The sequence below is a fragment of the Condylura cristata genome, unplaced genomic scaffold, assembly GCF_000260355.1.
Source record: "Condylura cristata isolate star-nosed mole 26May11 unplaced genomic scaffold, ConCri1.0 scaffold00031, whole genome shotgun sequence".
In the NCBI taxonomy this organism is placed as follows: domain Eukaryota; kingdom Metazoa; phylum Chordata; class Mammalia; order Eulipotyphla; family Talpidae; genus Condylura; species Condylura cristata.
The window spans coordinates 25,029,646-25,044,905 of NW_004567132.1; the positions used below are offsets into that span (position 1 = coordinate 25,029,646).

The following is a 15,260-nucleotide window of genomic DNA, read 5'->3' on the forward strand; positions in this document are numbered from 1 at the left end:
TCCAGGTTGTGGTGCTTTGTTACAGCAGACCCAGGAAACTAAGATAGACCCAAAGGAAGTGCAACATTAGTCAAAGGGTGTGATAGGAATGAGCTGCCTGCAGGTACAGAAAAGGAAAATGCCCATTCTTGACGGTAGGTAGAGAAAAAAGTATTTCCCGTGAATCTGAAAACACTAGCCTGTCTTCACACAAGTTTGCAGCCCAATTCACACTACCCAAGTGGTCAAATAAACAATTTCTAATTTACTTTCTAGTGGTCCATGTTGTAATATCCCTAGACACTAAGCTGAAGCAAACACCAGTCTTTGGAGCAACATGCCTTTAACTCAGGCCTCAAAGAATTCCTACAAATCAAATCCCAAAAGATGAAGCTCACAATAAATATTACAGATACAAATATTTCAGAAAACGGAAATCATACAGTGTATCTTAATTGAGAGCCAAAGGAAACAAGAAATAGTTGATTCAGCCCTTCAAAGTTTAGATGGGAATAAATCTAACATCTAATAAAGTCTAAAGATGTGTAAGACCGTTACAACAAAAATTATAAATTTTACTGAAAAATTGAAGACCTAAATATAGATGCCATGTGTAAGGATTAGAACACTCAATACCTAAGAGCATCAATTTTTTTCTGTCCCCATATAACTGATATTATTCCAATCAAACTCCCAATAGTGAGTGTGAGTGACTGAGTGTGCAAATGAGTGAGTGAGTGAGAGAGTGCATGTGTATGAAGAGGAAGGTACTTTTGAAAGTGGGATGATTTGCCATGCCAGATGCCAACAGTTTTCATAAAGGTATGGTAATTAAGACTAATATTGGTGTAAAACCAGACAAACTTCAATGGAAGAATAAAGAGAACAGATACAGACTCATATGTCTATGGAAACTTACTTTACAGCAGCTTGAACACTCAGATTTAAAGAGAAAGAATATCTCTATAATAAATGGGGTTAGAATAGTTGGTTTTACTTATAGAAAAAAAATTTCTGAGTCCTACTTCACCTCATATACAAAAATCTGTATCAAAATGGATCAGGAAATTAAATATAAATAGAAAAACTATCAAATTATAAACTACTAAAAGCAATAAAGGAGAATGTCTTCATGAAATCAGATCAAATTTTCCTAGGACACAAAAAGTGTCAACTATAAATGAAAAAATTGATAACTCTGTTGCATTAAAAACTGTTCATCAAAATACATTTTTTAAAAATGAAATTACATACCAGGAAAAGACATTTGTAACACATAAGTCACAAAGGAATGCAGAATATTAAAACAACAACAACAACAACAAAAAGCCCTACCAATCAATAAGATAAGATGAGAAAAATTGGCAAAACTTAAACAGGATCCTCACATAAGAAAGAACATGAATGGGCAATAAACATATGAAAAGATGCTCAGCCTCATTAGTATTCAGGGATATGCAAATTAAAACCATAATGAGATTTCATTTTGTACCCACCAGACTGGCAAAAATTCTATAGTGTGACAATATCGAGTGATGCTAAAGATATGTTGCAACTGAAATTGTATATTTCGTGGAAGGAAAACCATTTTGGAAACAATTTATGAAGAGCAAAATGTGGAGGTGACTTGCTAATTTAGGTAGTATGTTCCAGGTGCAGGGTCAGGCAAATCGACTAATGAAACCGAAGAGAGTCCAGAAATAGACTCACACATCTATGGAAACTTATGTTATTTGGTACAGTGCAGGCTGCATGTATCCCATGCCTCTGCCATTCCATCCCTAAAGAAATCTGTGCAGAGGTGCATCAGGAAACAGGTATAAAAATGTTAACTAAAGAACTTTACAAGAACAAAGAACAAAAATCTAAAGAACCCAAATGTCCATTTTGTTCTGTTTCTTTAGGTGGTGAATAAAGGTACATTCATTGAAGTGCTATCAATTATACTCCAGCCATATCTCTGTAGTCTTTTCTTATTAACTCAGTAATTTAATTTTTTACAAATCAAGGAGATTCTGGAAACGATGAGAAAATCAGATGTTAAAATACTCAAGTGTTCTCCTCTCTTTAGATGTTTTTAAATAAACTCCCCTCCAGTTAATGGCAGCAAGGCCAGCAGCCTTCGGTGTACTAAGCTGAGTAGTGACCCCCTAAAATATCCAAATGCTGATCTCTGGAATCTCTGGAATGAACCTGTGAATATTGCCTTGTATGGCAAAAAAAAAAAAAAAAAAAAAAGAGTTTGCATGTGTGAATAAGTTAAAGAAATCAAGATGAAGGTTATCCCGGTGAGCCGTACATGTAACTACAAAGGTCCTCAAAAGAGGGAGGTAGAGGAAGATATGACAGAAAGAAGGCACAGATGGAAGCTATGCAGCCCAAGCCAAAGAATTCCACTGAAGTTGGAAGTAAGGAATGGCTTAGTTTCCAGAAGAAAACAATCCTGCCAACATCTGTTTTTAGTCCCCAAAAGGTCACACTTCAGACTTCAAGCCTCCATCACTGTAAAAGACCAAATTTCTGTTGTTTTAAGCCTCTGAAATTGTGGTTATGTTACAGCAGCAACATATGCTAATACATTGGTAAGGATGTTCAACCTCACTCGTCTCTTTGTCCCAGATTGTTTACTCGGCACAGCCTCTCCTCTGCCTTCTCTTCTCTGTCAACATTGGATGCCATCGTGTCCCACAGGTAGAGAGATCCAAGAGTTGTATAATCTCTTCATATGTCAGATGTGCTGCTTCCCAAGGTGAAAGAGCACCTCTCTACCATTGCCAACCAAAGTCAGAGAAGTCACTCACCCACAAAATAGAAACCCAGTGAAAAAAGCACCAGCTGAATTTAAGTATGTGTCCTACTGCCTGGCTAGGTGAACTCATAAACTTCTCAAAGATGGAACTGGAGCTCATTCTTCTTTATATCCCTGATGCCCAGTATAATGTGTGGTACAAAGAAATGGCTAATAAATGGGGAATAAAGCAATGAATGAATCAGTCAATTAGTCTTGAAAAGAAAGGAAGTTCTTCTCTTTGATAAAGAGAATCTTTTGGCTATTTTATTGCTCTTCCTTCATTACTATAAAGGAAAAGATGAAAATGGCAGTTTCAGAACTGGAAAGTCATAGGGTTGGAAGCCAAGAGCTCAATAACTCACATTAGCATCAATTACTGGAAACCATTTCCTTCTATTGAGTCAAAAATTTATCTTCTCGTTACCGAATGATCCTAGTCTGACCCTGTAACCACACAAAGAAAACCCCTTTCTTCCACACCAAAATACTTTCAGAAACTGAAGACCCAGCCTCTAGCCAATCCAGTTAGAGCAAGTCTTGCTCTAGCCAATCCAGTTAGTGACCTAGATGAACCATCTAACTCCTCTGAGGGCATCTTCCTGCTCTGTCTCATATGAACCTAAAATGACTAAGGCCTTCCTAGTTCCAAATGCAATTTGGAAAACTACCCCCTTGATGCCCAGTCCCTCCCCATTGAAACTATCCTTTGGGTTTTCATTTTTAGTAACTTACTTTTTTATTTATTTACTTTTTACTGTTAAGGTGCTTCTTTTCCAATGGATCCATTCCTCTCTTCACTTCATCCAGGATATACTTTCCTTTATTTTTTCATTTTAAAAGGGCTTAGCCTAGGTTGCTATGTAACAGTTATTTTATGTAAACAATAATTATGTATATATCTATAATGTTATCAAACAATTTATTTCTGGAGCGTTAACCCTGCTGTTTGTGGTGTTCGTTAACTCCTGCTATTGCAGTTATTACTTCACGTTTTGTAATTTGGGGGTATGAACTTATGTTCTTTGGGGCTAATTCTATATGATATATACTGAGAGCTCTTAAAAGAGATTTATTTCTGCCAGATGCCCCAGGTAAAACTGATCCAGGACTGATTCTATGATACTCTTTAACTGTGGCCACTAAACACCAAACCTCATGGGGACAGGGTCATGTATGGTTTCAAATTTCCGAGGAAGATTCCTCCCCACCACAAAAAACCCAGGTGAGCATATGCAGGCTAGCTGTCATCTCTCTGTGTTTATAAGTCTATCCTTCTACTCAGGACTCTACTGTAGAACAGTCCTTCAAATCTCAGCTTTATGCAAATATTTAGCTCTGATTTATTACTTCCACAGGCTCACACCTCTCCTTTCTGAATGTAGATGGTTTTTGTTTTATTTATTTATTTGTTTGTTTACTTATTTGTACAAGAGTTGGGGTACAGGCCAGAGGTGTGGGAGGTAAGAGGATTCACCAGAAACAGAGTGGGGGACAATATAGGCAGATCTGCTGAAAAACACTGCTGAGGGGAGCAGTGGGTAGGTCAGGAGAGGTCTGTTGTGCCATATGGGTCACCTCCATGGCCAGGGATCCAACTTGTGCTGCAGTGGCTGGGGATCACTTCATAGTCCTGAGCTTTAACTAGCTGTGCCACCAAGGAGAGTCCTCTATATGTAGATATTAAAGCCACACTGGTCCAGTCTTCCAGTGTGGTGTATTAAAGATGGCAGAAAATGATCTGCTACAGCTCCTATTGAGGCTGGGGTCTGATCCCCTCCCCTGAGATCTAGGATGGCCTTTTGACATGCTAATATAATGCAGAAGAAGAATCATCCTGGGATGGCTGATCCGGCATAAAACATTTCACAGTCTCTACTGCTGCTTCTTGGGTACTCACTCTAGGAGCTCTGATCCACCACATGAAAAACCTAAGAATCCAGAGGCCTACATGCAGGAGAGAGCAGATGGATTTCTGGAGAGGCCCCAGAACACATGAAAAGAAAGTAATACCTGGCCTGCCACAGCCGTTTGCATCATCCCAGGTGAGACATAGGCACTGTGGAACAGAGATGAGTTTTGTGTCCTGTGTCAAAGACTTGACCTGCAGAGCCAGGGAAGATGATAGCGAAGTGGCTGTTGTTTCCATCTGAGTGTCAGGGCTGTCTGCTAGCAGCCACTTACATACTAATTTATACCTTTGTAAAACAAGTCCCTCTCTGCTTTGTCTGCTGATAAATTCCCTTAATGATTTTAAAGTTAAGCCATGCTTTTAAGGAGACTGCTGTTACATTTTATCCAAAAGTTTTAGAAATATTTTAGTTAAGTTTTTTATGTGAGATCTTTCATACTATTTAGTTTTTCACACTCTTAGAAGGCAAAATCAAACCTTTCATTTCATGGATGAAAAAAATTGAGGTTTGGAGGTATTAAGTTACTTGACATTTTTGCAAATCAAGTCTCTACAAACCTAGACTTTAGAAGTCATCATTCACTCAAAAAACAAGTTTTAAATACCTAGTATGAGCTTACACTGCACGAAGCACTGGGAAAATAGTTGTGAACAAGATCAAGTCTCAAAAGTCATGGAGATCATGGCCCTCCCTGCTGGCGCAGCGGGTTAAAGCACTGCACTGAAAAGCTAAAGCCACTTCCGCATGAGTTCCATCCCCGCCTGCCCCGGAGGAGACCACATGGTGTGGCAGACCTCTCCTGACCCACCCACTGCTCCCCTCAGCAGTGTACTTCGTTGATCTGCCTGTTCTGCTCCCCGCTCTGTCTCAGGTGAATCCTCTCACCCTCCGCATCTCTGGCCTGTACTCCAGTTCTGTACGAATAAATAAATAATTCTTAAAAAAAAAAAAGTCATGGAGATCAAATCTTAGTAGAGAGGCTGAAAATAACTCAGTATATAAATTGAAAGTACAATTTTAGGATGTGATAAAGGGACAGAAAATGGAGCAAGAGGTGTACTTTAGTGAAGGTGGTCAGAAAAGACCACCTCCGACAGGTGAGCAGACACCTAAATGTAAAGAGGGAGAGTGCCGCGGACTATGTGGGGTACACATTTCCAGTCGAGGGGACAGCAAGTGCAAAGACCCTTGTGTGGGACAAGTCAGTTACTCCGGCAACAGTGAGGCAGCAAGAGCTGAGAGACTGAGGGAAAAGCAGTGGGCAGGGCCCAGTCCTTGATGAGGCTGGTAAGGAGGCTGAGTTTTATTCTTAGTGTGGTTGAGGTTTGGAGCTTTTTTTTTTTTTTTAAATTCATCATTGCTAAAGGTTGTTGTTTTTTTTTTTAAATAATATAATAGTTTATTTTACATCATTTTGTGCCTTTTTCCATCTCATTTGTAATCCCCATGGGCTTCCCATCACCAAACCACCTGTGTGCCATCGCCATAGTCCAGTGCACTTCCCTCCCCGCACTGTTTTTGATCCCATTCCCCACTACACCCCATAAAATGTCTCTGGTATATAGCTGTTCATTGTTATTATTATTGTTTTCTTGCCTGGTCTGTTATACTCCTGGACAGTTTTTAAACCAAAGGGGGAAAATATAACTTATTTCACATTTTAAAAAATCTTTGGGCCCTCCCTGGTGGTGCAACGGGTTAAAGCGCAGCATTATGAGGCTGACTGCAGCTACTGCAGTTGAGTTTGGTCCCCCGTTGGGAGCTGACACACATGGCACAGCAGACCTCTCCTGTTCCTCTCACTGTTCCCCTCAGAAGTATATTTCATTCAGTCTGTCTGTTCTGTTCCCCATTCGGTCTCTGGTGCATATTCTCATGCCCCACACCCCTGACTTGTACCCCAGTTCTTGTGTGCATAAATAAATACATTTTTAAAAAAGGAGCAAAGGAAGTCATCAGTATCTTAAAAAAAGTCTTGGGGGCCCTCCCTGGTGGCACAGCTGGTTATAGCACAGCACTAGGAAGCTAAAGCCACTTTAGTATAAGTTTGATCCCCAGCCCTGGAGGTGACCCACAGGGCACGGCAGACCTCTTCTGACCCGCCCGCTGCTCCCCTCAGCAGTGTACTTCGTCTATCTGCCTGTTCTGCTCCCCACTCTGTCTCTCGTGAATCCTCTCACCGCCCCTGCACCTCTGGCCTGTAGCCCAGTTCTGTATGCATAAATAAATAAATCTTTTTTTAAAAAAAAGTCTTGGGAGGTAGACAGGGGAGCATTTTGAAGGTAAAGCTGAGAGGACAGGATTCCACAGCTCAATGGGTCTGGCCTGAAGAAAATACAGATCCTTCTGGTTCCTGAGGCTTCCTCGGGAGATACATGAGAACAAGTGGTTCTCAGCTTCATGTGCTCATGAGATATATCCTTTTGGGCTCCTGGAAATCCATCATGAGCTCCCATCATCAGCTGCCTCTTTTTGTCATGCCTTTCTCAAGGTGGGTTGTGTGACCTTTGAGTAGCAGGTCCGACCTTGGCTAATATTCTGACAGGCATTGCCTTGGCAGTCCAAACCCCAGCAGTGCCGAACTTTTACACAGATGACTATTAGGCAGCCCATGGGTGAAAAGTTCACGTGGGGCACTGAGTTGGTAGAGTTCAGTCAGGCCATTCAGAAGTCCAGCACAAATGGATGACTTGGGATTAAGTCCCAGATCTGTAGCCAAAATGAAGAGCCTTAGGCGTGCCAACTTATTTACATTTCAGAGGGGAGATGAAGGTATGTTGTCTCCTGACTCAGAGCTTCTCAAGCTTCACAAGGGGCTTTGTTAAAATGCAGATTCACTAATTCTTGAGCAGGGCCCAGGATTGTGTGTTCCTAACCAGCTCCCAGTGGTACTGATCCTGATGGTGTGTAGACCACTCTGACTATTGAGGCTCCAACTCACTCATGATTTCACATGCATTCATGGGGCACCTTTTGCCCATAAAATACTGTGAAGGGCACAAAGGGGCAGATATGGTCATTAAGGAGAGGCAAATGCACAGACCACCTATCACAAGGGACAAAGTAACCAATTTACTTGGGGAGCCAGAGGACGTTTCTTCACTCAGGAACCCAAAGGCAGTTTCATGGAGAAAGGTAAGTGGTGACAAACACAGGCACTTTCAAGGGCGTTAGGCATGGCACAGCAAAACTCTTTACAACTAGTTAATCTCTTGAAAATCAAGACCTTCCTTAACTCACAAACAGAATAAGGAAAAGGTTAGTTTTTTGACCAAAAGGGAGTGAGAAATTTTTCTAACACAAAGAGGTAAAAGAGAATGTTAGGATTCTTCCAGTTGTGAGAGGAGGAAAAAATCCCATCTTACACCAACTCTAACCAAAAAGGACATTTAAAGATTTGCAAAGCTGATTAGAGTTCATTCATTCAACATACATAGTGGTCACTAGGGCTGCTCACAGATGTGTAGTAGGAATAATAAATCTCCACCCACTTGAGTTCAGTCGCAGCCACATGGCTTTCTTTGGCCAGTGAAATGTGAAGTGACAAGCATCATTTCTGGTTAGCGGGTACTTAAGAGTGGATGCAGGATTCGCCATTTTTTCTTTCCCTACTGTGGTGAATCCTGGTGCCTCACATGGCAGTGACAGCATCAGAAGACACAGGAGACTCAGTGGACCTGGGAGTCCAGAGATTGCAATGAGCAGAGTGTTTCTGCCAACTCACAGTGAACAGCACAAATCAAAAACAAGCCTTTGTTGTCTCCAGATATGAGGATTTGGGAGTTGTTATTGCAGCATAACCCAGCTCACCCTCACCACTGCAATAAATATTTAATTAATATAAACACCATTCAAGGCTTCCATTTTAGGATATGGGTCAGCCCAAGACATCAAAGGAAGAGCTGCAGGAACTGGGGTCCAAGTAATGAAAATCAAGACTCTTAGGCCAGCTTCCTTCTCTCTCTATTTATGCTTTGCTAGATTCACCTCTTTTCCCCACATGACTTTCCATTTGTCAAGGGGTTAGCCAACAACAGCCCTACGTTCCCATTTTCTAGTTCTGAGCCCCATAAACAAGACTTCCCTCTCTCAGGAATCCAGAAACATAGATAATGGAGCCTCCCTTCAATCCTAAATCAAGAAACATGGGGAAAGATCTGGATGCTCAGTCTGGCTCATATACCCACCTTTGGACCAATTTCTGTGATGAGGAAAATGTATAGTTAGGCCTGGGCCACCTGCCCACTTCTCTGGATGAGTAACAGGAGGAAGGCTGGAGCAAGTTACCAGGAAGAAATGGGAAACTCATTTTGAAGCTCAAAGTATCATCCATGGACCCTACACGAGGAGGTAGAAAGGTGAATGCATCAGTACCTAAAAGAAGGCCAAGGTGAATTGAACTGAGATGTGACTGGTAAAAGGAAAAATACAATACATGAGTGATCATCCTAACAGGAAAGAGAGGCTGACTCAAAAGCCACTCAGCTGGACAGCTCCCTGTGCTGGCAACAGGAGGCACCTTGGCCCTACAACTACTGTCAGATGTCTGATGAGGGGCAGGTTGTACCTACAGGATGCTGCTGTTTAGGGAAGCATGTAAAACTCTGAGAGTGGAACACACCATCTCGGATCAGGAATGAGCTAAATCTGGGCAAGCAAAAAGTGAAGCCTTGAATGGTGTTTATATTAATTAAATATTTACTGCAGTGGTGAGGGTGAGCTGGGTTATGCTGCAGTAACAACTCCCAAATTCCCATATCTGGAGACAACAAAGGCTTGTTTCTTGCTTTGTGCTGCTCACTGTGAGTTGGCAGAAGCACTCTGCTCATTGCAGTCTCTGGACTCCCAGGTCCACTGAGTCTCCTGTGTCTTCTGATGCTGTCACTGCAATGTAAGTGTGTGTTCCCGGTGCCACCCCCCCATACAGATGCCTGATGGAACTCCTTTCCACTGAGTCGAGCGCAGCCCAGCTTCGTGCTCTGCCTCAAAACAGTGTCCTCGGAGCCTGCCCTCCATCCTAAGAGCTGGAACTCACTTGCTGTTGCTGGCCTAGGTTCAGATGCCTGTTTAAAGGCCAATTCCAGATGACCTGTCAACAGTCTTTCAGACATCCCTATTGTGTGCCCAAAATGTGGTCATTTATCTACATTTCCTTTTTCTTTATAATCCAGGAAAGCACCCTGGTGTGACTGGAAAAAAACCCTAAGAGAAAACAATTTGCTTCTGCAGGGAGAAAGATGAGATTTGAAAGTCCAGGGCAAACAAAATGCATATAACCAGCCATTTTCCAATTCACTAGGACCTTCCTAAGGCCCAGAAATGGAAAGAAAACTATCTCATATCACAAATACCACCATACTTAGCTCTTATTTGTTCTCAGAAAAACTCCCACAGACAACAGGAACCCAGGGAACTGGTTGGCATGATTGTGGCTCAGCTTGATAATGAAATTCCAAAGGTGCCATTTGCTGTGTCTACTACATAACCAAGTTTTCCCCCACCCACCTTCAGCCTCTTGAAAACACACACACACACACACAACAAAACACACATACACAATACAAAATGGCAGCCTCACTAGGTGACTACAGAGAGCTTGACTCCTCCTTCTCTCCTCCCAGGGCTCTTCCTCTCTGCAACCTGCATGCTCCAAAGACAGTAATTCAGGAGGAAGGGAGAAACTGACCCAGTAATAACCAGGTGAGACCCTCATTTGTCAGCTATATTTTAAAAAAGATATAGTAGGTTGGCCCTCCCTGGTGGCACAGCGGGTTAAAGCACAGCACTGGGAATCTAAAGCCGCTTCCGCATGAGTTCGATTCCCGCCTGCCCCGGAGGTGACCACATGGCGCGGCAGACCTCTCCTGACCCGCCCGCTGCTCCCCTCAGCAGTGTACTTCGTCAATCTGCCTGTTCTGCTCTGGTTCTGCCTGTTCTGTTCTGTCTCTGGTGAAGCCTCTCACCACCCCTGAGCCTCTGGCCTGTACCCCAGTTCTGTATGCACAAATAAATAAATCTTTAAAAAAAATGATATAGTAGGGAAAAGTGTGCAAAAGCTACTTCCCAGCAGGCTGGATTAATAAACAAAGAACAAGGCAGCAGAAGAACAGTGAAATCTAAACTGGCATTTTACTTCCTTGAGGATACTCCTCTGGTTTATAAATAAACATGGTGCACCAGGGCCAGCTCGGGAGGCCAGGAAGAGGAAGGGGCCCAGAGGAGCCCTGACTCTTAGAACTACTAAGACTCCCAAGGTGAGGCTGGCCAACACACTCATCTCACAGACTGGGATGGGGACTCAGTGTTGAGGAAGTTGCCCCTGGGATCAGACCAGAGCTGGGACTAGAGTCCAAGTTTGCTGGCTTCCACCTAACATGTTCCTCTCACAATGCAACTGAACTATTTTCCTGACTGCTACCCTGTACTATATTCCAGTGCCAGGAAATAAATCCTCAACCAACCTGAACCTACTATTAACAGGATCATTTTACTGCATTCCACTTTTTAAAAGCAGGCTCCAAAGAAAGGCAAGCCCATGTTTAAGAATTTATAGCCTTTTTTCTTTTATTTTTTTCCCATTTGTTTTCCAACAGTTAGGGGACATCTTGAGGAAAACCCACATTCCTTCCAGTCTCCACACATTGTACATCCCTAACTAGGCAGACTTCATGCTACAAACTTCATGCTCCAAATCACAATCCTGGGACTTCACTAGAACTTCAGTCACCAAGAATCTCTCTTGACATCAGGCTATAATTTCTAAAAAATTAACATTTTTTAAAAGACATGCAATGTGGAAATAAGGGTTTGTGTTTTTTTGTTTGTTTGTTTTTTTCTGCATGGCTTTTGGGTATTTAGAAAATGTGTTGAATTAGAACTCTTTCTTTCCCCTCACAGCATATTAGAGTTTTGGGCTACTAACCCCATCCATGGTGGGAAGCTCTGGATCCATTTAGTCAACATTCTGGGATTCAGCCAAAATTCTATCCACAGACAATGAGGCAATACCCACAGGCTGAAATAAATGGTTCAAGATAAAGCATTCTCTGAAGCAGGCATAGCAAGCTCTCTGTGTCCTCCCCAACGGACATGAACATACTCTCCCCAGTCTGAAATTCACTCATGCATAGGCCTTGAGTTGTTGGTAAAGAAAAGAAAACATTTTAAGGGAGGCAAGTAGGTCAGTCCGCCATGAACCCCAACTTCCATTCAGGTTATCAGTCAGGTTCTAATGAGGCCAATCTTGCTATTGCAGCGTGTCTCTTCCTTAAATCTTCCTAAGCTAAGCCAAGGCGTCTGGGAGGAAGACAATTAGCAACAAAGCAGCATCTCAAATTGGTCCTCACTCTGAGAACTTTGCCCTGTGGGCACAAGTCCATCCAGATGACCACTAAACTCCATCCCTGGGGACAACACTGGTTGTTCTCCCCATTCATCCCAAGGCCCCTAAGCTCCTTCATCACAATCAATCTCTACGGAATTTACTCAGGTGTCAGGCACTTCAAAAAAGAGCCTTGGGAGAGCATGAAGGGTTAGAGAAGGAAATAAGTCATCATCACTGCCCACAAAATGCTCACAGCCAGTGGAGACACAGCACCAGCAGACAGTCCCCAGACACTATGACAAGAGAAGTTGCCTCCGGTTGGAGGAAGACACTCCCTTTCCATCCTCAGAACAGATTGAGAAGTCTTCCTTAAATGTTCTTTGATGTGGCAGAGGCTTACAAAACCTTAAAAAGACAGCTTACAGGAAAATGGGACTTATGGAAAAATCATAGATGTCAGAAGTCTTGGGTGACAGAAAGAGATTAAGGACAAGTGTCAAGGACAGGCAGAGGTGGACAGAGGATTGAACCAAAATTCAGAGCTTGATTTCTTCACTGGCTCATCTTGTGTTCTTGGGTATGGCATATTCCCTTTGCAGTTCTATGGATGAGTAGGCAGGATGAGAGCAGTGATATTTATTAACAGACACCCATATGTACCCAAATGATATTGCATCTAGAGCCCTGACATAAAACAAACAAGAGGGGAGTTGCTCATGTTGAATCAGAGCCAATAGGCCCGGACTGGATTACCCTCAGGGAAGCCAGCTGGAAAAGTGCAGGAATTGATTAAGTGTGAAGCCCCTTGCAGTCTCTCACATCCTCTCTTGGGTACCTGTAATGGCAGGAGGGAATCTTCATTGTGGGGCTTGCTGACTTATATCCCACAGCCACTGAAATCTTTGCAACAGCAGCATAGGTTAACTAACTTGTGAACTACAATCTCTTGTGATCTGAATTGTGAATTGGGATCTGTTGGCAAGGAGAACTAAGGGTTTTGGAATACCAAGCCATGGTAGCATTCCTACTCTTTTCTGAGACGTGTATAGAATATTAAGCAGTATCAATACTTTCCCCATACTATAAATATATTGTGCAAATATGCATAGGAGAAAAATCTTGAAGAATATACCTCTCAAAATTATCCCCACCTATCTGTGATAATAATATAGATGATTTTCAGTTTATTCATTGATGTTTTTCTAATTTCCTAATTTTACAATGAGCAGGTATTATTTATGTGAAGCATATGGTGCTGCTTACTAAAAGTGGTCTAATAATTCACACTTGACACTCCCATGTTGGGCTTCTATAGAGAATTAGAGAGGGGGAGGATAGGTGGTATATCTGACCTTTGGAGCTGACAACAGAAATAAGAGCCCTAAATTATATTCCCTTGGGGCAGAGGGTCCTGAGCTGACCTGAGGGGGAAGTTCTCCTGGTTAAGTTCTCTGAAGATTCACTGTCTCACTTCTGGGAGATTGTTTTAGAAAATAACAGCAAATCATGTCTCTGACACCACTCTCCAATATATGCCTCTACATATATGTGTGTGTGTGTGTGTGTGTGTGTGTGCAATAGCACCCTTCAGTTACCATACATAGAAGGGGATGCCGATAAAACTAAAAATGATCACATGAGCCTCAGACCAGATGCCCTCACGCCCAATGCCCCAGTCCTAGTCCAGTGGGGTCTAGAGACAGTGAGGCCTCCAGGCAAGGCCACGAACTCTCCACCCCACCCTGAAGACACCTGCAAATATAAAGATCACAGCACTAGCTCAAAAGAAAAATCCCCACCCTTAAGGCAAGCAGGGCTTGGTCAGGCAATGAGGCGGGACAAGGCTTGTCAGCCATGTCCCTGTTTAATTCATGCCAGTTCTGCCCTCAGAAATCTCCCAGATATTTAACATGTCACCTTCAGGTACAGCACAAACCCCCAGCAGTCACCAACAGCTATAGAGAGACCTGCAAGGAATAAATGACCTGGGGGCTCAGAGGGAAATTCTCTGGCTTTGGGAGGAAAGCCCAGCATGATGGCCAGGAGACAGTGATGAGAAGGACTTCAGCAGGCTGTCCCTGACTGCCTCTTGGAAAATCCATAAAGAAGCCAGGAGATGGAAGATGTTTTCAAACGTGGGGAGTGATGGTGCACACTCAACTGGAGTCTGGAGCTTGTCTTTCTCAGACAAAGAAAAAGCTTGAGGTACACCTCCCGCTCCCACTCCCCAGACCAATGTCAGTCCCCGTTCCAGGAGCTGGGGGCAATTTCTCTTGACTCTGGGAGAAAGGAACCCAATCCACCTTGTCTATCTCCAAAAGGAAAGAAATCCACTCGGGAAGTAGCTTTTCAAATGTTATTCTGCTATGGGGCTTGACAGAGAAAAACGCCCCCCACGCCTACCTCCAATGACTTCACACAGGCCTCACCCCAGATGACTCTGCGCTCTCCTGCAAGGCCTGGGAGGTGCCATCACCACTAACCGGGTACTCTGGGTCTCTTGAAAAATTCCCGTGAATTCCTGAAACCGCCTGCCCCTATCTTTCCTTCAAATCCCCGGCCATGGGTCTCAGACAAGGGGAAGGCGATGTGTCTACTCCGAGATTCATGTTTGTCCTCCCACATCCCACTTGTCTTTGCCGCTGACAATTTGAGAAACCTAAAAAGGAGTATTTATCAACCCCACTGAAAGCCCCGCCTCCACTTCGCCACCCTCCAATATTCTGACCCTCCAGGCAGCGCCCCAGGCACGACCGTCTGGGCTCCGTCTTTTTCACCTGACAAAAGCCAGGCGGCGTGGCGCGGCGACGGGCGACCCCAGGCCCATTTCTCCCTGTGGGGAGGGACGCGTGTCCCCGCAGTGCGCCCCTTTGGGGCCTCTGCAAATTCCACCAACCCGGAACAAAGGGACCGGGCGCGGCGAGACGCAGCCCCCCGGCGGAGCCCAGTGCGCCCCAGCCCTCCCGGCCCTGCCTGCCGGTCCTCTGCGCCCCGGCGGGGCCCCGCAGGGCAGCCGCGACCTGTGCCGCCCGCTCGCAGACGTCCTCGGCAGCTACTGTACCTGCTAAATTTAGCAGCCACCGGGTATTAATAGCCGGAGCGAACGGGGCTGGGCACCACAGGGGCGCGCGGTCCGGGGGCCCTGGGCGGAGAAGCAGGGAAAGGAAAGGACGCGGGGAAGAGAGCCACTTACACCACCAGCCTGGAGATGATCCATGACACCATGGCGGGCGGGCGGGCGAGGCCCGGGCAGCGC

The 15,260-nt window shown here is 44.0% G+C and overlaps 1 protein-coding gene across 1 annotated transcript in view; it reads right to left on the reverse strand.

Annotated features, from left to right (window-relative positions):
- The window catches only part of REEP1 (receptor accessory protein 1), a 93,253-nt gene extending 77,999 nt beyond the window's left edge, over positions 1 to 15,254 (reverse strand). Inside the window, exon 1 of the mRNA XM_012731551.1 lies at positions 15,198 to 15,254. Within this exon, the coding sequence (XP_012587005.1) occupies positions 15,198 to 15,229 (32 nt within the window). The 5' untranslated portion in view covers positions 15,230 to 15,254. The remainder of the gene's footprint in view (positions 1 to 15,197) is intronic.
- Between the last annotated feature and the right edge of the window lie 6 nt (positions 15,255 to 15,260).